The sequence below is a fragment of the Grampus griseus genome (genome assembly GCF_964374135.1).
Source record: "Grampus griseus genome assembly, chromosome: 17".
Taxonomy (NCBI): domain Eukaryota; kingdom Metazoa; phylum Chordata; class Mammalia; order Artiodactyla; family Delphinidae; genus Grampus; species Grampus griseus.
Genome location: NC_139011.1, coordinates 65,699,052 through 65,721,557, shown reverse-complemented (window position 1 = coordinate 65,721,557; position 22,506 = coordinate 65,699,052). Strand labels below are relative to the sequence as shown.

Sequence of the window (22,506 nt, the reverse complement as noted above, 5' to 3'; positions counted from 1 at the left end):
TTCACTTAAGATAAATAATATCTTTGGGATCTAGAATACACAGTAGTCTCACTGTTTATTTCCATTTTAGGGGAATTTCATCAGTAGAATGAAGTTAGGTAACTTTCCTAAGGCAGTGGAAGAATCTGACTCTTGGCGAAGAGAGCCTACTCTAATTCCTGAAGTATCTCTAAGTAACCTCATAATGGCCTTACATTTCAGTCTTAACACAACCTTAGCATTTTTTAAAAATGTGACTTTCCCTGTACAGGCAATCCCAAACCAATGAATAACCCAAACTTATAAATGGTCCCTGGAAAAACAAGTGCCCAAGACAGGTGGTTAGATGGCTCTAGAAAACTCCCTTCCTTTTCAGGGTGTCACAATAGAGATTTTCCCCCTTCTCTCTCCATTTGATGCTATAATGATCTGCTTTCAGTCTTCACCTGTGCCACCTCTGTTTTTAGCCTGGAGGCTCAGGATGGGAATCTTTGTGATAAGAACAGGTAAGGAAAAGCAGGAAGAGGTAGAAAACACCCATAGCCACACCTGTGTCCATAGCTTCTATCCACAAGCTGTCAAACTCATCTCACTGGTTGACTCCACGCAGATCCAGTGAAGAATGGCACGACCTCTTCCTCCTCGTGGACCCCTTGCTCTTACTATGAAAAGATTTGCCTATCTTTTCTTATTGGGTCTAGGTGAAAAGTCAGGGGACACAAGTCCTTGGAGAAAGTCTTCTAGAACTATCAGGACCTTAACTATCAGCAGTTAAAACCCCTAAACGATGTGCTCTTCCTTCAGAGCAAGCAATAGGGAGAAGGCTGCCATATTTTTCCATGCACTCGCCCAAGAAAAAGAGAATGGCTGGTCAGAAGCACTGGGGCATCTCCTTGTCCTCAAGGTACGAAAAGAGAAGAAAGGAGGTGATCAGAAAAATACTAAGGACTGAGAATTATTCCCAGGAGATTTATAAGCATGGAAGGTCCTGGGATCAAAGCCCTCTACACTGAGACTCACTCTCACCACCTCCCCTATCCCCACCTACCACATGAAAATCCCCATCTTCATCCTACTAGTTCTGAGCCTAACCTCCGAACCTCTGCTCATCTCACTCTACTGGAACAACTATTTCAGACAACAGGGCCATCTGTTGATGGTTCAGAACTAGAGAAGTCCTTACCCCGCAGCCCAGAAATTGGCAAAGGGCCCTTCCATGACTGAATGGGGAAGAGAAAGAAAAACAAGAGAGTTGTGTGAGTGGCAGCCAAGGCGGTAACAGGAATGGTACCTTCCCCCGGCAGCACTGATAGGTCTACAGTACTTGAGTATTGCTTGTACTGGAAAATACATTTCTACTTCAAATAATCAGCTTACAAATAAATTTTGAGGATATAAATTGGGGACTGCCTTAACTCACATTATAGAATTGAAGTTACACAATTCAAACCATAGACTCTTTTCCCTCTTTTAGCATAAGAATAGTTTAAAAGTAAATTACAGACAAATTTAATCTATATTTAACGTTATTTTGAGAAATGACTAAAAGTCATGGAAATGAAAGATAATTCTAGAAAGTCCATTTTATGGCTGTTTTTAAAGTCTGGTTGAAAAACGCCTCCCTAGATCACATTCAGTTGTGATCTTTTTAAAATAAAACTATGAATGTTGAAGTCATACATAATTTAGATTTTAATTTCTATATATTTTATAAGAAATTTATATATATGGCCAATTTGGGGTAAAGACAGAACAAAAAAGCAAAAAATAATTTACCTTCTAATGATTAATGAAATGCTTAAAGAAGAACATCATTTCTTTCAGACTGAGAAAAGATTATTATGAAATAACGATAGCAGCAGAAGCATAATTAGAATATTGATCACAAAATACTCCACCAGTTTTTTCTATCAGTCTTGCTTCCAAACTTTCATGTATTTTTTTCTGGATCACTAAGTTTTATTTATTTCTTAATAAAATGCCAGGGCTTCCCTGGTGGCGCAGTGGTTGAGAGTCCGCCTGCCGATGCAGGGGATGCGGGTTCGTGCCCCGGTCCGGGAAGATCCCACGTGCCGCGGAGCCTGCGCCTCTGGAGCCTGTGCTCTGCATACGGGAGAGGCCAGAACAGTGAGAGGCCCGCGTACCACAAAAAAAAAAAATAAATAAAAATAAAATGCCAATAATCCATATGTTTCTCTTCCAACAAGTTGCAGTTTGTTTAAAATTACAGCTACCATTCAATGGAAGTGAAGGTATTCTGGAATCCTAAGCTTTTAAAAAATTAAACTTTGAGGTTTGGCTGGATTTATTTTTAATTTACAGGTATTGACCCTGTAACAATTGAGTTAAATTACACTAAGATAAAGATAATCTCCAGGTGGGAAGGAACAAATAGGGATGTGAGCTTTAAATGTTTCCTGATTGGCCTCTTTAAAGTGCAGCCCAAGCCATGATATAGATCACTTTTCCTAATGGTTGATAATGCTGAAATTTGAGTCTACTACCCCCCCGCAAGTTTAGAGCCAGGGTTTGTTGAACTCTGCTTGTACTTCTCTAATCATAGCTCAGCATCTGATAAATAGGAAATGAATCTTCACCCCAAAAGACTCCATTCACAGAAGTTTTATCAGAAATATGCACCAAAATACTTTGGATTCCAGAGCCAAGCGCTCAAGTGGCAAATTAAGAATTGAGATATAAATGGAAACAAAACAAAACAAAACAAAACGAGAGCAAGAGGGCATATGAACCATGGTATTTGCCACCTCTGACCTCAAGATAAGTAACTACCAGCTCTTCCAATGCTCATTAGAAACGATCATTTTAAGAATTTAGACACAAAAGGTGACCACCCTTTCTCAAGTGGCCCAAGAGGACCGTCTTTAAGTACCACTCCTGTGAAACTTTCACACGTACAGGTGTGCCCACTAGGCAACATCAGTGCTAAAGCCGAGGGATTACTCACCATAGGAGGAAATTCCATAGGGCTGTCCCGGCTGTGGGTACGTGGCATAGGCTGTAGCTTGTTGCATTCCTGTGGTAAACTGTGTTTGCCCATATGCAGCCATAGTTTGTGAGGAAGGGGTAGGGAGAATATGTGGGTATGGTCTGCTATTTGTCAGAAATGACAGAAAATAGAAAGCCCATGCATTAGATGGAAACATGCAAGGTAACTGATTAACAACCAAATCACAAATTCCAGTTAAGACTGTTTCTTAATGTATAACTTTCAAGTGTAATACACAAAGAACCAAAATACTACAGCGTCCCTCCTAGGTGATGCCCCAAATAAATTTGCGTAAATACATTCAGGTCTCTACGAAACACGCTTTAGTTTAAATTAAGATGTAACACGTGGGCACCAGACACGACTTGAAATAAGGTAAAAGACTACTCAGAAAAGTTATTTATTGATTAAGAGAAAATATATCTTACTTGGAAGGATAAATCTGTGGTGGGGAGAATTGGTGAGACGGTCTTGGGCTGAAGCTACTGCTCCCAATGGCTGGAAAAAGAAAAATAATGCACAATAATCCAAGCAAAATACAAAATATGTATAAAGCACTGATATAGTTTCAACCATAGGTTGTGGCCACATGAAACCGTAGACCTTTTGGACCCGCAGAAATGGCAATTTCATAAGTCAACCTAACAGAAAGTTAAACTATATTAAGGAACCTATAGGAACTGATCAAGTGATTCGAATTTTAAATCAACTCTTAGAAAACATAGTCATAATATTCTTAAATACCTGTCAGTGGCTTTTACAGTGGCAATACTTTAAGAGCACAGGGAGTCCCGGCCACTGGTTGGAACCACCGCGCTGAAAGGGGAGGGATGAACTTGAATTACAGGGCTAGGCGGGACCGGAAGGTCCTCTGGTCTATTGTTTGTGTTCAAGGGGACACACGCCCCTGAGACTGTGTTACTGAGAAATGCAGTCTAATCTCCGCTCGGGGAAGTAGAAATAGGACAGATCCTCATTTGCCTGCATTGATTCAGCAATTTTTTAAAAATAAGAATGCATTCCTACAACCATCTAAAATTTCTCAAGTTGCAAACTAAGCCCGTTTTTTCTTGCATGGAGATGGATGTTCCTTTGCCTTTCAGTTATATATGCTCCACTTCAGCATTCAAGTCACAAAGTTTTTTTTTAAAGAGATTATTTAAGCATTCAAGCAGAATCTCATTTCTTTTTAATCACATATACTTGATTCAATAAGTCTCAGAGGGGCTTCCCTGGTGGCGCAGTGGTTGAGAGTCCGCCTGCCGATGCAGGGGACACGGGTTCGTGCCCCGGTCCGGGAAGATCCCACATGCCGCGGAGCGGCTGGGCCCGTGAGCCATGGCCGCTGAGACTGCGCGTCCGGAGCCTGTGCTCCGCGGCGGGAGAGGCCACAGCAGTGAGAGGCCCGTGTACCGCAAAAAAAAAAAAAAAAAAAAAAAAAAAAAAAAAAAAGTCTCAGAAATGCACGAAACTCTTCTATCAAATATTCTTCTACAATCATTCTGAACTAAAGAAGCAAAAAAAAAAACGTGTTTTTTTCCAACATGAGGCCTTAAAATGGTAATTCTCAGCTTCTTTCATTGCTAATATGGGCCATCTATTTATGTACATAAATATCTACACACATTTACATATATACACATTTACATAAATATATACATACACACACACACATATATATATATACATATATATATGTATTTCCCCTTTTCCCTTCAAACTCATCCTATGCTTTTCCTGGCTAAGATGCATATGCTTTGGGTACAATTATTATAAGATGTAATATGTTTATTTTCTTCTACGAATAATCACTGTCTGCAGAGGCTCTATTATTTATTCATTATATTCTACATTAAAACCTTTCATAAGCTTCCATGAACTCCGGGTTTTATACATTTTCATGATATCACATCAGTACAGTTATGTTTCTCAAATGTAATTTTCTAGCTTGTGTTTGGGAAAACAATGGTGGTTTTGGGTTAGAATCTCAAAACCTATGACTAATCCTTTCCCGGTAAAGCAAATAGGCCTAACCCAGTGACAAGAGAATAGATGAAGGTCAGCAGTACTCATGAGACCTGCCAGACTTCAACCCTCTGGCTGTTGGTCTGGCAGAGACGGAGGCCATATTAATGAGAGAAGGCAGGCCAGCTTGGCTGGTGTCCCCCATCTCTTGGCACATGTTGGGTCACTACTCTGTTCCAGGCATTGCACTCCATGCTGCAGATGCAAACATGCAAAGACAAGTCCTGTCGTCACACGTGGGGAGGCCAACATACAAATAGCTACGCGAGGATTAAATACAATTTATAAAAGGGAGAGAATGCCTGGACCACAAGCGCTGCCACTTGCCCAGGCCACCTGCAATTACAACCTTTCTAATCCCCTCTTCTAGGCCTGGAAAGAGACCAAGGGCAGAGAAGATTTATCCAGCAGAGCTGCTGGAGGGGTAATATCTTCCCTGGATCATCATAGATAGAAAGAAGTTTTTAAAAAATGAAACCACAACACAAATATGTACTACCACACAAAAAACCCCAAAGCCATCTGAGGATGGAAGCCGCAGAAATCCCTTTTATTCTTTTCTTGCTCTGTCCCTGTGTTTTTCAAATTATGGGTCACAACCCATGAAAAGATTGTAAACTCAACTTCATAGGTTCTGCTCAGCAATTTTTTATAAACAAATAGAATAAAAGAATAGAAGATATCAGGGTGATTGTACAGCATAAGGTGGGTTCCATGAAGCTCTGATTTAGATTATATGCATAGTATATGTGTGTACACATGAAGAAAGATTTGGGAGGTTGCAGAGTGTGGTCATACAAACACAGTTTCTGGAATTAGAATTTAATTTCAGCTCAGATTCAAGATCCAACTCTTCTACGTGGTCTTGGTCAAGTTATTTGATCCCTCTAAGCCCTGACATGTTCTCATGTAAAATGATGGCAGTAATACTACCTACACCTCATAGGATGGTTGTGAGGAGTAAATGAAGTAATGACATAAAGCAAATAATACTGTGTTTGTGTAAGAAATGTTTAACATCTCAGATTCCCAAATTCCCACTATCTTTGCCCCCACATTTGCCCTTTTTCTGTATTTTTAATTCTACTCGATGGACAGCATCACCATCTATCCAGCAAAATGCTTAAAAACAGGATTCTTTATCCCCATTTTATATATGGGGCTAGAAATTAAGTAACATGTCCAAGCAAATAAATAGGAAAGCTGGTATCTGAACCCACATCTGCTCACTCTTTCCACCAAAACATACTATCCCCTGACCCCCCTTCACAGAAACTAGAAACCTCAGAATCATCTCATTTTTTTCTCCCTCTGTGACTCTCAAGTCACCCATCTCCAATTCAGAAACACCCATTGAGCTGTGCTGCATTCTCCAGCCCTACCCTCCTGTCTGGGGGCGGGTCCTCATTATGTCTCACCTGGACTAGAGAAATGGCCATCTAGCTACTCACCCTGCATTCCACCCACTGCCCTTTGACTCTCACTTCTGCCACCACACTGATCTTCCTTACCCGGAAACTTCTTCACGTCCATTCCCCAGTTTACAACCTCTCACCTGCACTTATACTATCCCTAGAAAAAAATTCCAAATTCCTTGGAAGATTATATAAAGATATTCAAGCATCCACCCTCCTGTGGGTTTAGAGTTACACAGCATCCCTGGACTTGAGGACTGCCCGTGCATGCCATGCATTTTCCTGTCTGTCTTGGTTGGTCTTCATGTCAGAGCCTACTGCCATGTTAATGCTCTTCTTTCCTCTGCCTGTCAAACACTCTTCCACTGGGACTAAAACATTATCTTCTCTTTAGGATAGTATCTTCTTTCTCTGTACTTTTTGGAATGTTGTAAACACACGCAAAGTTGCACTCGCCACACTACATGATGGTTAGTTTATGTAGTGTATAGATGTTAGTTTCCTCGGCTACCCGTGAGCTTCCAGGGCCAAGGACCTCCTACTCTCCTTTGTTTCCTTGGCACCTGGTAGGGCCTGGCATGTGGTAGGTGATCAATAAATAACATTTGTTTAATGAGACTGTGAGGTTTAGGTCATAAGCAAAGTAGATATTTTTAAACCATAATAACTTGAAAGATGGTTAAATTATTTTAAGTTATTTATAAACACACAACAATAAACCTGATCTTTGGCAATATAAATGGGTCGATAGTTTTCCTTATGAAATAGATGTGAATAAGAACCCAGATGCTGCCCGAGTATTTGCTGCTACTTACCTGTGTGCACCTAAAATTACTGTCTATGTAATGCCATGTAAACAGCCATACCCTTAGGGCTTTCTCTAAATTCAAACCCCTGTGATCTCTGTGTAGCCTAAAGTCAAGAATCTTCCACCTTCTACCTCAAGTACGTTTTTCCTTAATTGCCTAAAACACTTTAAACTTTTTAATAATAATCTAAGAATTCAGATTATTTTTAATTTCATGAGACCAGAATAACCTAAGGCAAAAAGAATGCTCCCAGGCCATTTATCAAGGTAAATAAATTGGTTCTCTTACCATTAGTAAACTCCAAAGGCCACATGGCAGAGCCCTGGGGATGTAGGGACAACAGGTCCTTCTTTGTTTTAGCACTCTTGTTTCCTATCATTGCATTCTTTCTCCTACCTCTCACATGTAAGTTAAAGAAGCTCCCCAAATCTTACTGCAGGAAGGGAGAGAAGGACCCATGGTGAACTAATATTCACAAGCTAGAGAAGCCACTGAGAAAGTCGATAGAAATCTAAAAATTAGCAAGTCCTCAGTTCACGGCTCCCCTGGGCTCCCATCTCGTCCATGTCAACATCATTCAGCTGGACACACAGGTCAAAAGCCTAAAAGTTAAGTTTTGATTCTTCTCCTTTCCTCATACCCTTTTATCCTAAGTCCAGTCAGCTCTCCCTTCCAAATATAGGCTAAAAATGACAACTTCTCACTCTCTCTTGTCTGCCACTCTGTTCCAGTCACCAACGTTGGCCGTGGCCATCAGAGAGGGCAGCCAGGGCACTGCCCCCTGACCTCACCTTCCCTCCCCTCCCAGACAGGATACCGGCACACTGCATCCTGCTTCAGTGGTTCCTCCAGGAAACACGTGGGCTAACACAGTCCTCTTCTTCTGCACCAGGAAATGCTGGTCTCCCTGCTTCTCCTTACCTTCTTCCCACCCTTCTCCCAAAGAGAATTTTCCACATGACAAACAGTGATCTCTTAAAAACATAAATTAGATCATCATGTCAAACCCCTCCTTGCCCTCAACGCCAAACCCTGTTATCCTGTTTCATTTTGATTAACCCAAACTTATTCCCTCACTTCACTAAGACCTCTGCTCAGATGCCCTTTCCTGAGAGAAGCCTTCCTTCTAAAAGACACCCCTACCCACTCTTTACCATAGTCTTTGATCTGCTTTCGTTTTCTTCAGAGCACTTTTCACTGCCTATTTACTTATATTACCACTTACCTATTTATCATTTGTCTCTCCCACAAGAATGAAAGCTCCATGAGAGCAGGGACCTGTCTACTTTTTCACCTCTATAGTCCCACTGTCTAGAACATTGCCTGGCCCACAGTAGGTGCTCAATACAGAATTGTTGAATGAATGAATCAGATCCCAAAAGGTAGATCTTTTCATGAACAATTACGAAAACAAGAAATCATATTTGTCAGATGTGATTCTTTTCTCCTCTAGAAATTTCCGATTTTCAAATACCCCCAAACATCAATGTTGAATGAATGCATATCAACTGACATTTTATTTAACAAATGAATAACAAATTTGGGCTTTGTGGAAGTGGAAGCAGCAGCAGGCAAAGACATTTTGTAATCCCTCAAAGCACATTATTTTCAACTCCAATTGTTCTTAACATTTTAATCATTAAAATATTGCTTTTCATTGGTCAATAGTAAATGAGCAGAACGTCACTGTGTTTTAAAAACACAATAAACAACCTTGCATTTTTCAATTCAGCCACATGCCTTGGAAAATCAACCTCTCTCCTCCAGTTTCCCCACACCAGGATACCTGGAGATTTCACTGGAGAAGAGTGAGCCTCACTGCCTCCTTAATGCTTTAAGATGCTAGGGTTCCTTGAAGGACAAAGGTGGAAACAGCTATTACCAGTGTCAGGATGACTCCATATCTTCTTTATCCTTGCTATTTCCTTAAGATACCCAGAATATTAGGGATGTGAATTTTTAAGTTATCATAGAGAAGGAAGGTAGGCATAGTGACCACAGAGGTAAAGACCATCTTGGAGTTAATTCTTGGAGATTGCTTTCTCCAGCCTCCTCTTCCTCTTATAAACCCTAAGTCCTATTCACAGCCACTCCAGCATGCCATGGTTTTCACATCTTTACTTATGAAAGGTGGGGGGAGAGAAGGAGATGTGGGTGAAGGGGATGGAAGAGGAGGGGGAAGGAGAAAGAGGAGAAAAAGAAAGAGGAGGAGAAGAGGAGGAGAGAAGGGAAGAGAAAAAGTAAAAGACAACAGTAAATGAAGGTCCATCCCCATGGTGCTCTGTGCTTCCTATGCCTTGACCCAGTTCCCCAGGTCACCTGATCCTTTCCTCTGCGTCCAACACAGACCATCAATCTATGGCAAATGAGATTCTCTACAGCTTCAGTCTCTTCACCAAACTATTCCTCCACCCTCCGCTAAGCCCTCCTCCAAGGCCCTTACTTCTCCTGCGTATCTTTTCCCAGTAGAGGCTGCTCATTCTCTCAGATTCCAGACCTACAAACACATCCTCCTTGTTGTTTCTTCCAAATCATTGTTTTTCTGCTCTCCCACGAAACCCTCCCTTCTCTGAGGTTCCTGACAACTCTTTAACACTTCCATGAATGACCCACCTCCTAAGCACTTCCCTGCATTTATCAAAAACTTTAGTATTTGACTGTGTCCCCTGACACATCCCAACATCATCTTGGGTCATGCATCCAGCGCTTTTCTCATTTCTGTCTTGGCCTCAACTCTGGCCTTCTACGTCAACCATCAAGCTCAAGACCACATCCTGGACCTCTTTCTCCATTCCAGTCTTAAACCACAACAGCACTGACTGATTTCATTTGTTTATTTACAAACATGTACTGACCACTGCGTATGAGCTCCATTCTATGATGGCCACTGGGATTGTAAGTGTGAACAAGACAAACAGTATCTGTTCTCATAGGGCTACAGTTTAGCAGGAGGAAAGATGATGCAAAGATGATGCACAGTTTAGCAGAAGGAAAGATGATCCAGTAATTTTTAAAGGAGTGATAAAGGCTGAGGAAGGGAAGTACAGAGAACCAACTCCAGAAGCATCAGGTGGAGGCCTCACTGAGTTCTGAGATTAAGGAAGGAACATCCTCTTCTTCCAGAATTTTCATTCCTTTATTCCCATCTCATCTATTCTCCAACCCATCAAGAGAGGCAGGCCCCCTGACATCCTTATCCTCTCTCAATTTATTATCCCCTTCCTTCACTTTTTTCTATCTAGCCTAGATACATGAAGTTATTTGAAACTCGTCTTTTACTGGCATCCTCAATTTTCTTCTCATATTGAGTCACTTCAGAGAGAAAAGTAGAAGCCATCATTCATTCATGTATTCAATAATTTATCTAGTAAATATCTGAGTGCCTAACACAAGCTGGATACGTTTTCAGGTGTCAGGGATACAAATGAACAAAAGAAGACCAAATCCCTGCCATCTCAAGCTTACATTCTGGTGGGGGTGAGAGACCAGCAATAAACCTAATACACAAGTGGATGATGTAGTTTGTAAAAGGTTCGAAGTGTTATTGGGTGGGTGGGGGATTCTGGAAGTCTATAGTAAGAGTTTTGTAACACTGAGTAAGGTGGTCAGGGTGAGCCTCAATGGTGGGATTTGAAGGTGGTGAAGCAGTCAGGCAGGTGCACAGAGACGTGTTCCAGGCAGAGGCACTGCCCCTGCAGAGGCCCTTATTAGAGGACCAGCAGGAGGCAAGGGAAGCAGGCAATAAGGTCTGATGGGGCTTGCAGGCTAATTGTAATGAATCGGCTTTTATTCAGAGATGAATGGGAGCCACTGGAAGGTTCGAACAGAGGAATCAGGCAGGAATTCCCTCAAAGTCTTGTCTCCTCCTCCTCCACTTCAAACTCATCTGTGTTACTTTCCATCAATCTTCCCTGATATTTCTGTGGAAAAGTTATTCCTTTTCTAGGCTGACCCACTTCTGTTCTGAATTTAAGCCATTGCTGCCCCATCAGGGTCACCTCTACCTTTCACCCCTGCCTCTATAAAGTTCGTGCTGGCAGCCCAAAACACCCTGACCTAAATGCCATCCCCAACCCTCCAGCCCTCTTTCTAACAGACTACTTTCTCTTCTTCTCCCTTTACCACTTATCGACGTGAGAGACATTTTTCTCTTTCCTGTCTCCACTTCCTCATCGTATTCATTAAGTCATTCATCCACTCAATAAACTTTATGAGCACATACTATCTGCTAGGAACTATGCTGGAGACACAGAAGTAGGGCATGTAGGCCAGCGGGCACAGGGGGAGATGAAGCCCGCTTGTCCACTGAAACTGCCATAGGTTAAATTCATTCATGCTCCTCATTTTTTATTTTCTTATTTTGAAATAATTTGACAACTGGAGAAAAGTTGCAAGAATAGTAGAAAAACTTCCCAGATCTCTTTCACCCAAATTCCACAAATGGTAATGTTTTATGAGATTAACTTTATCCTTTATTCTCTTTCTCTCTCTATATGTGTGTATTCTGCACATGTATAACTCACATTTTTTTGGAGTTGCAAATATGATGCCCCTTTACTCATAAATACTTCTATATGTATTTCTTAAAAACGAGGAATTTCTTCCCCACAGTACTGTGATAAAAATCAGGAGAAACCATGATGCAATACTATTATTCAGATACTTTCAAAAAATTATCTCTTTGCAGTTTAGTATGTGATTTTTAACTTGTACTTTAAAATGATTACTTTTTAAAAGTATGAATGTTATACATATGCTCTGCAAAAAAAAATGAAGAAGGCAGAAGGAATAAAATTCAAATTATATTCCACCATTCAGAGAGAGCCAACCATTAATTTTTATACACACAGACACAAATACATACAAATAAATGTCTTTTTAAACAAAACCGTGATTATACGGAACATATTACTCTTTTATAATCTGCTTTACACTTAATATAAGTAAACATTTTCTCATGTCATTAAGTTTTTTTAAAAAACCATTTTTAAAACCTGTATCTGAATCTATCATATAGAAGTGCTTCCTTGAAGTTTCTTTCCTGCCTTTACTTCCATTTCAATACTCTTTTTCTTCTTCCCCAATCACCTGTGCTTTCATCTTATCCTCTACCCATCTCTTATGTATTGGTTTTCCCTGGGTTCTGTCTTCAACCTTGTTATACCCTGCTAGCGTCAACTCTCTGTACACTTTCAGAATTTCCATTCCAGATCTTTCCTGAGCTCCAACATCTTCAGGTGCATGTTAAATCACCACTAACAAGCCCGAAACAGAAGCTACCACCTTTCTTCCTCAGTCATACCTCTCAGATTCCCTCACTCCTCCCTTTTCTCTCTGCTTCACTCATCCCCACCATGCTCATTGGGCACTATGACCATAAATTCTATTTCATAAATACATCTTAATCCATCACCTTTTCACAGCCATTGCCAGCACCCTATCTCAGGTCTTCAGCATTTCCTGTGAAAATGATTGCAAAAACCCCTAACTGTTCTCTCCCCTTCAGTTCCCCAGCCTCCCCTCCATCCTGCCTGAGTCCTTCCATAAGGGAAAGTGATCACGCAACCTGATGCCTTCCGTGGCACTCAGGATAAAACACACATGCCACGTGGAACACACCTGCCTGTTTAGACGCTGGTCCCTTCCTCTCCGTGCAGCACACCCCGCACTGCTCACACCAGACACACCAAGAATGCTGAACCATCAGTGGTGCCTCCCAGTTCCACACCTCCGTGCCTTGGTCTCCTCCCACGGAACACTCCACCCGTCCAGCTTCCCCATCCTCAATTCTACATGTGCTTTATTCCTACACATTCTTTAAGGCTGAGTGCAGGCATCCTCTCCAGGAAACCCTCCCTGACCACCCCACCCCAACTCGGTCTCTGTTGGGTCCTTCCTGGGTATTCTTAGGGGTCCCTGGGCCTCCCTCGGCATTATCCAGCTGTGCTATGATGGCCTGGTGATTACTTCGCCCTATTAAGTCGCAAGGCAGGACCGTTCTTGTACACCTTTGAATCCATAACAGCACCAAGCACACTGCCCGACATAAGTCAAATTCTAGTAAATGCTTTATGAAAGAACTATGGGTGTAACACCTGTTGTTATCTCCTTATTGCCTCCAGCTGGTATCATCAGCATAAAAGTTGTGCATCTGCATTTCATTTTATATCTATTTATAACTCCTTCTAATTGGAGTGTATGTGAAATGATCCCAAGAGCTAGACGAAATCAATCACAAACTTAGAAAAGTACAGCATTTCCGATGGAGAGGTCTGATAAACACAGCAAATCACTTGAAAAGGGTTAATTAAAAAATTGAAGAATTACTTCTGCTAAGAATGAGTTTTAATTGAAAGAGTCCAAGCTGGGTAATTTGGAAAAGATACAATCAGATCCGCACAGTGAATTTATTATCACAGTCACTTTCTTATCAGCAATTTCATCATCATGGAGGTGAAACTTGTATGTTTTGTTTGTTGAAGGCAGGCTTTCTCAAAATGAAAGAGATTAAAAAATTAATTAAGGATCTAAAGCTGCTTGACAAAGTCTGATCTCTAGTTGACATGACAGTTAGTTAGGAAGATGCCATGGCAAGTCTGTTTAGGGGCTATCAGAAGCCAAATTGTGCGTGATTAGAAAAATCACATAGGGACTTCCTTGGTGGCACAGTGGTTAAGAATCTGCCTGCCAATGCAGGAGACACGGGTTCGAGCCCTGATCTGGGAGGATCCCACATGCCGCGGAGCAACTAAGCACGTGCGCCACAACTACTGAGCCTGCGCTCTAGAGCCCGCGAGCCACAGCTACTGAGACCGCATGCCACAACTACTGAGCCTGCGCGCCTGGAGCCCGTGGTCCGCAACAAGAGAAGCCACTGCAGTGAGAAGCCCGCGCACCGCAACGAAGAGTAGCCCCTGCTCCCTGCAACCAGAGAAAGCACGCATGTGGCAACGACGACCCAACACAGCCATAAATAAATAAATAAATTTGTTAAAAAAGAAAGAAAAATCACACAGATGAGAGACAGAGGGAAGGAGTCATCAACATAATAAAGATAATTTAGAGAAGACGGAGAACAATTCCCCTTTTGATTTTTTTCTCCTTTACAGAATACCAACATTTTCAGCAAACACTTCATCACACCAAACAAAAACATCAGAATTGCGAATATGTGACGCTGAGAAAAACTATACAGTATTACACAGATGATATCCACATATATACACATACACATGCACACACACACATACATATACACACATATATTTGTATATGTAAACTAGGAAATATAATGTTTCATATTACTGTGAAAATCTAATATTTATTCCTTACCTGAACCTGAGAAATTGTCTAAAGACCCGTCTGCTGTTGTTGAAACTATTTCACTGCTGCTCATTGGCTCTGTTTTAACTACAAAAATAAACAACATATATCATATACCCAATTAATATTTATAAAGGCACAGTAGAGAAGATATAACATTCAAAATAATTATAAGAAAATCATTTAAAAATCAATCTTTTCATATTTGAATATAAATCAGATTAATATTCCTAATAGAGTCTTTTTAAAAGAAATTCCCATGTTAAGTTTTTCCTCCTAAGGAAACAATCTATTGTGGCAAGTTACCTTTTAATAGAAACACTTTAAAAGTAGTTCAATTCATTGTTGTCTTAAATGTTTACTAAATTGCTTACTAAAATAAATAACTTATGTCTCAAAATTTACAAAATGTGGATGTGAAATTATTTCCTTGGGTTTGTAGCCATTCGGCCAAATAGAGTCCAAAGGATAGAAGAGAAAGACTTGAAGAAGTGGGAAATAACACCAGCTTTCATGATGCTCAAGGACAGGTGCACGCACACACACACTTTCTCAGTTATCCAGCATGGCTAAAAAACAGAGTGCTCACTTTAATGGACTGTTATTACCACCCAGCCATGACAATTCATCAAGGTCTGATGTACACTTAGTACCCAAACCACACTAAATATAAATGAAGCAGAAATAAAATTTTCCATTTCAAAATAACAATAGCAGACAGTTTGTGGAAAGCATAACCTTCAGTAAAGTCCCTTGGGTCTGTAAACTAAAAACATTTCTCTTTATGCTATAGGTTCTCCAAAGGAAATCTACTATACTGATATAGTGAGGGGATTATTGCATCCCTACAGATAAGGCAGAACACCTCAGAACCCTATTTCCCCTAGTTTTAGCTTTTTTAAAATAATAAAAAAAAAATAGCATCATTGTTTTCCCTAGAAACTACTAGTGAAGTTCTTGTTTCCCTAGAAACTACTAGTGAAGTTCTGTCACTGGAATTTGCCTAGCCTACTTTGTGGAAGTTATACATCCCTATGAACAGGTTTTCAAGAAGAGTGTAATAATACTTTAGAGGCTACTTAAAAATCAATAACATGTTTCCCAAAACGAAGGCCCTAACAAGAGAATATTTGGGGTGGCTTCTCTCACCAAGTAAGCACATTCTGGAATGGGAAAGGATGATGGAGAAAATGAAGCTTTTCCTTCTCTCAACACTGCCAATCTCTTATAAACATCAGACAAAGGACAAATTCACCCTCTTGGGCCTTCAAATCTTTTACGAGTGCATAATGAGTAATTCGAAAATTCACATTATAAATAGTTGCAGCAGGTAGTCAGTTTCAAAAAAAAAATTATTTAGACTGTCTCTAAACCAAGTTGAAAAATAAAACCAGTGAGTCCAAAGGGAATCACTTCAATTGATTGTTTTAATGTAGACCAAACAATAGTGTAACTGAAATTTTCTCTTTTCCACCAGTTGTTTCAGATTAGAAGTCTTAGTTGATGCTAATAAATTCTGATATAAGCCTGTATTTCCCTCCTCTCTTCACGCCTCCAGGAAACCTAATGATTTTGCTCTTCATAACCATTATATAGTTACAGATTTAGGAAGGCAGGGACACCACTGCTGGTGCACGGTTTCATACCCAATTGTCCACATCCTTATTTTACATCTTTAAAAAGAACTCATATAACGCCCTGTACATAAAAAACAATGGTTCTATTTCACTCTATACTGGACAAATTACCATGGGATCTGAACTCAGTATCAAATACCACACACCCAGAAAAAGATCAGAATTAGGCCCAAGGGGAATGGGTCCTACAAAGTACCTCCTACGTGTCAGATTCTTTGTAGACATTTTGATTAATCTCTTTAAACAATTCTACAAGTAGGCCTCGGAACACAACACACAAACTCACTAGTTACGTACTGCCTTCTTGTTTCACAGGCAAAAACTGAAATCAGAGGGGTTAGGAAATTGCCCAAAGTTACACAGTAAGTGGCAGAAATGGGATTTCATGTTGGATATATTTTATTCCTAGTCTTGAAAACTAGCAGTAAGCGGCACTTCCCAATAATTAGAGCTACTCGACAACAGAGCAAGGCACTGCCACACCTGGTGGACACGGTGCAAAGCAAAACCCCTGCAGTCCTTGTCTTCCTAGAGCGTTCACGCTTCCAGGCTAGTGAACTTGCTGGAAGATCTCAAGCAGAAAGTCCACGCCTACCCGTCTGCCTGGGAAAGATGGTGAAGAAGAAATTTACAGTGTGAGATGTTAGCCCAGATGACTTCTAAGTCTTGGCCAAATCTAAGGTCTATGAATCTGTAGACTGGACTATAAAATTCACGAAAGCTTGACTACGCCAAACCACTCCTACTCCTGTACCCCAAGACCTACCCCAGCTACTCTCCATAATTAGCTTAATCAAGTACAGCTTTCACTCCCAAGAGGCGCATTCACTTATACTTGCAATGCCATTAAAACTAGGCAAAAAGAATAGGAAGGAAACGAAGAGGATACTTTTTCTTTTAGGCCCCCAGCCCATTGCTTTTTGCCATTGTTCAAATATACTCATCTATACACTAAAGAATAAAGACTCCCTTTTCCTGATGAACCCAAGTTTTTAAAAGGCTCACTGTTGAAGAGAAGAGGCAGTATATAAAGGAACTACCAGGATATTCGCGATTTTATCAGGCACTGTAATTGAATCTGTGATCACCAGCTACCTGATGCTAAAGAGACTGGTGATTTATTGTGATGGAAAAGAGTTTCTGAATGAAAGCCAAATAAACGGAGACCACTGCTGGCTTTGTGGTTGCCAAGCATACATCCACCAGAAAGTTAAAAAGAATCCTCTCTGGCCACCAGAACTTTACCCATCCTCACTAGCGCCGTGACATTTTTAAATATGCCACAGGTGATATAATAGAGCACCTTTCTAAGGCTCTGAATTTAAAAACACAACATGCTGAATTCTTTTCTGTAAGTTTGAGAGATTTCAAATGCTGTCATGTCTGAGAACAATGATCCCATCTGAGCTATTTATCTGAAAAGAAAAATCTGAGTGACGTGTTCTCCTCTAAATAATGGTAGAATTCTTTTATCTCTGCCATACTTTTTCCTGCATTACGTGACTTCAGTCTATCAGAAAATAACAACTTTTAGTCTCTTTTGCCACCACTCAAGAGTCTCTCTTTTTCCTACCACTCCAAATTTCCAATCTTCCATCTGATACTTAAGGACCTACTCATCCTTTAAAAATATTCAGAAATTCTCCTTTACCCCTTTAATCTCCCTGATCCCCTCAACAGCTTCACCTGTCCATGTACTTTAGGCCTGAGTTATCCTGGGCAACTTGCTACCTTCCAGAAGTGCCACAAACTTCCATCTAGCAATTTCTTTGCACTTTGGTTTTGGAGGCAAATAATCCAGCTACCTGCTATAAGACTTTGTAAAAGTTATATGATCTCTTCAACCTTAATAATCTCATATAAAATATTTTAAAAGTGATATCTACAGTGATATATACATACACACACATATGTGTGTGTGTGTAGGTGTGTGTGTATATATATATATACACACCTACATACACACACACACACACACACAATGGAACACTACTCAGCCATAAAACAAATAAAATCTTTCCATTTGTGACAACATGGATAGACCTTGAGGGTATTATGCTAAGTGAAACAAGTCAGAAGAGAAAGATGCCATACGCTTTCACTTTTATGTGGAATCTACAAAACAAACGAACAAACAAAGCAAAACTCATAAAGAGAACAGACACTCATAGATACAAAGAACAGATCGGTGGTCGCCAGAGGAGTGTTGTGGGTGGGTGAGATGGGTGAAGGGGGTCAAGAAATACAAACTTCCAGTTATAAAATAAACAAGCCATGGGGATGTAATGTACAGCATGGGGGCTACAGTCAATAATATTGTCCTGCATATTTGAGAGTTGCTAGAAGGGTGCATCTTGAAAGTTCTCATCACAAGCAAAGAAAATATCTATATTATAGAAATGCAATAAGGATCCATAAAAACGTACGTAAAGTACCTGATACAAATAAGGAACTGAAACTATATTTATCATCATCATTAGTAGCAGCAGTATTATACCTACCTACCCTGAATGCCTTTCTCCTGGGGAATAGTACCAGGGAGCAATAGGGAACAGAGTTAAAATATATAATAAATAAATGAATGAGTGAATAAGGGAAGGAATAAAGAGTTAAAAGCACCAGCTTTGGAATTATCAGTTGAAGTTCAATCTAGCTTTGCTATTAACAGTATGAACCTGGAAAAATTACTCAACTTCTGTGTGCCTCAGCTTCCTGCTCTATAAGTGGGGATAACATGCTCACGAGAAGATTAAAAAAGATAAATGCTTAAAAATCATTCAGCACTGTGCTAGGTCCAGAGGCCATGTTTTTATAGTTACTTCTATCATTAGAGTGTCTTTATTAAAGTAATTATGAGAAATCAAAGTGTTTCTTCTGGGACAGAATCTGTTACAAACTTCACATTAAAGTTAAGTTTACCCTTTGAAAAGTAAATTAGAATAATCTAAAGCTAACTGACTTGTCTAAGATCAACCATTAGGGCAACTGCCTCAGGACAGCCAAAATCAAATCAAGGTAACTTGGCGGTAACTCAAGAGGAAGGACTAAATCATGATTATATTAAGTAAACATATCTGCTAATCCCAGAGTCCTAATTTATCCCTCTCCTCCAACTCCCTTTCCGCTTTGGTAACCATAAGTTTGTTTTCTATGTCTGTGAGTCTGCTTTTGTTTTGTAAATAAGTTCATTTGTGTCATATTTTAGATTCCATGTGTAAGCGATATCATATGGTATTTGTCTCTTTCTGACTTACTTCACTTAGTATGATAATCTCTAGGTCCATCCATGTTGCTGCAAATTCTGCCCATTTTTTAATTGGGTTGTTTGTTTTTTTGATGTTGAGTTGTATGAGCTGTTTATATATGTTGGCTATTAATCCCTTATGGGTCATATCATTTGCAAATATTTTCTCCCATTCAGTAGGTTGTCTTCATTTTGTCAATGGCTTCCTTTGGTGTGCAAAAGCTTTTTAGTTTAATTAGGTACCATTTGTTTATTCTTTTATTTTTATATCTTTATTGGAGTATAATTGCTTTACAATGTTGTGTTAGTTTCTGCTGTACAACAAAGTGAATCAGCTATATGTATACATATATCCCCATATCTCCTCCCTCTTGAGCCTCCCTCCCACCCTCCCTATCCCACCCCTCTAGATCGTCATAAAGCATCAAGCTGATCTCCCTGTGCTATGCAGCAGCTTCCCACTAGCCATCGATTTTACATTTGGTAGTGTATATATATCAGTGCTACTCTCTCACTTCATCCCAGCTTCCCCTTCCCCCATTGTGTCCTCAAGTCCATTCTCTACACCTGTGTCTTTATTCCTGCCCTGCTATTAGGTTCATCAGTACTGTTTTTTTAGATTCCATATATGTGCGTTAGCATATGGTATTTGTTTTTCTCTTTCTGACTTACTTCACTCTGTATGACAGACTCTAGGTCCATCCACTTCCTACTATATATATAAAATAGATAAACAACAAGGTCCTACTGTACAGCACAAGGTACTGTATTCAATATCCTGTAATAAACCATAAGGGAAAAGAATATGACAAAGAATACGTATATATGTATAACTGAATCACTTTTCTGTACAGCAGAAACTAACGCAACATTGTAAATCAACTATATTTCAATTTTTAAAAAATGGTCAGGAGAACTAGACATTTTTCCAACGAGGAAATGCAGATGACCAACAAGCACATGAAAAGATGCTCAACACTGCTAATCATCAGGGAAATGCAAGTCAAAACCACAATGAGATATCACCTCACACCTGTCAGAATGGCTATCATCAAAAAGGACACAAATAACAAACGGAGAAGATGGAGAGAAAAGGGACGCCTTGTAGACTGTTGGTGGGAATATAAATTGGTGCAGCCACTGTGGAAAACAGTATGGAGGTTTCTCAAAAAACTAAAAATAGAACTGCCATATGATCCAGCAATTCCACTCCTGGGTATGTACCCGAAAAAAATGAAAACACTAATTTGAAAAGATCATGCACCCCAATGTTCACAGCAGCATTATTTATAGTTGCCAAGATATGGAAGTAACCTAAGAGTCCATCAATGGAGGAACGGATAAAGAAGATGTGATATATATATATACACACAATAGAATGTTACTCAGTCTTAAAAAGAATAAAATTTTGCCATTTGCTGCAACATGGATGAACTTGGAGGACATTATGCTACGTGAAATAAGTTGGAGAAAGACAAATACTATATCACTTATATATGGAATCTAAAAAATACAACAAACTAATGAATATATCAAAAAAGAAGCAGACTTACAGATATAGAGAACAAACTAGTGGGTACCACTGGGGGGGGCAATATAGGAGTGGGTAAGTGGGAGATACAAACAACTGGGTATAAGATAGGCTCAAGGATGTATTGTGCAACATGAGGAATATAGGCAATATTTTGTAATAACTGTAAATGGAAAGTAACCTTTAAAAATTAAAAAAAAAAAAGAAGACATACACCTCAGTCATTACAATCTTTCTGAAGAAACAAGCTAGTGGGAGGATGGTGAACATGGCAATTGTGATAGAGGATTCCAGGAGAAAATGTGGGCATTTCTCTCCAGCACTGCTTAGTGGCCCATGGAAAAGAGAACCCTGTATTTGTTCACCATAAATTTAACTGGAGACAGAGCTATCAGATCATTGGAGCTTGGGGACTTTAGCTATAAAGATCATCCAACGAACCCATCATACCATGATTCCTTGCTATCAAGCAACTTCTCATTATAATCTGAATGTTGCAGTCACATAATCTCCAGGAAGATGACAGGCTGATCAGAGGAGATAAGTACCCAGTCCATTTGTTTAGCTATATTTCTCACTATAAATTAAGAGGGCAGTTAAAGCACGTTCTCCCCCAGAGGACAGCTGTGCCGGATGGACTGGGAGCCGGCCTCTGTGTTAAGAATTTGCCCAGGGGCTTCCCTGGTGGCGCAGTGGTTGAGAATCCGCCTGCTAATGTAGGGGACACGGGTTCGAGCCCTGGTCTGGGAGGGTCCCACATGCCGCAGAGCAACTAGGCCCGTGAGCCACAGCTACTGATCCTGCGCATCTGGAGCCTGTGCTCCGCAACGAGAGGCCGCGGTAGTGAGAGGCCCGCGCACCGCAATGAAGAGTGGCCCCCGCTTGCCACAACTAGAGAAAGCCCTCGCACAGAAACGAAGACCCAACACAGCAAAAATTAATAAATAAATTAAACTCCTACTCCCAACATCTTCTTAAAAAAAAAAAAAAAAAAAAGAATTTGCCCAGGATTGCAGCAAAGGCACCAGCCTGGGTAAGCCGTAGATCCTCCCCAGGTAGTATCTAAGCTCATCTCATAACTTTTCTTCTAACTGTGACAGTACAGCTTGCCTTTGCTTGGCACACGCTTGGTCTTCCTCTCTATTTTGTTTCCTACTTCAATGCTCCAGGACTTTACAAACTCTGTTCATTATCCCTCTACTACTCTTTATGATTCCTTTCTCTCTTCTATTTCAATGAGATTTACTTTCATTCCACTTTGGTAATTAAATACTTCAGCTACACCACTTCCTAGAACCGCACTGCCTCTAAATAACGCCACCTTTTACCTTTTTCATTTGCTCACTTCTGCTGGACTAGCTCTTAATGCTCCTCAGAATATCCCGTCTTTCTAAACCCCTATCCATTCTCCCACTCCAACCACACCAGCCCAGTCTGGAACCCAGAACTCCCACCCTAGAATCCCAAGTGTCACCTCATTTTTCCAAGCATCTTTTTTGCCAAACTCCATTCTCGGGATTGGCAATCTCTTACTGT

At 40.3% G+C, this 22,506-nt stretch overlaps 1 protein-coding gene across 10 annotated transcripts in view; it reads right to left on the bottom strand.

Annotated features, from left to right (window-relative positions):
* The window catches only part of EYA1 (EYA transcriptional coactivator and phosphatase 1), a 329,500-nt gene that overhangs the window by 115,594 nt on the left and 191,400 nt on the right, over positions 1-22,506 (bottom strand). For 6 of the 10 annotated variants that reach the window (XM_082674945.1, XM_082674939.1, XM_082674943.1 and 3 more), the window contains 3 exons: positions 14,568-14,645; positions 3,415-3,484; positions 2,945-3,090 (listed from right to left, as the gene is read on the bottom strand). In XM_082674945.1, coding sequence (XP_082531071.1) covers positions 2,945-3,090; positions 3,415-3,484; positions 14,568-14,645 — 294 coding nt within the window. Of the gene's footprint in view, positions 1-2,944; positions 3,091-3,414; positions 3,485-14,567; positions 14,646-22,506 lie in introns of those variants that run through there. The other 4 variants (XM_082674946.1, XM_082674942.1, XM_082674944.1 and 1 more) reach the window with 2 other exon arrangements.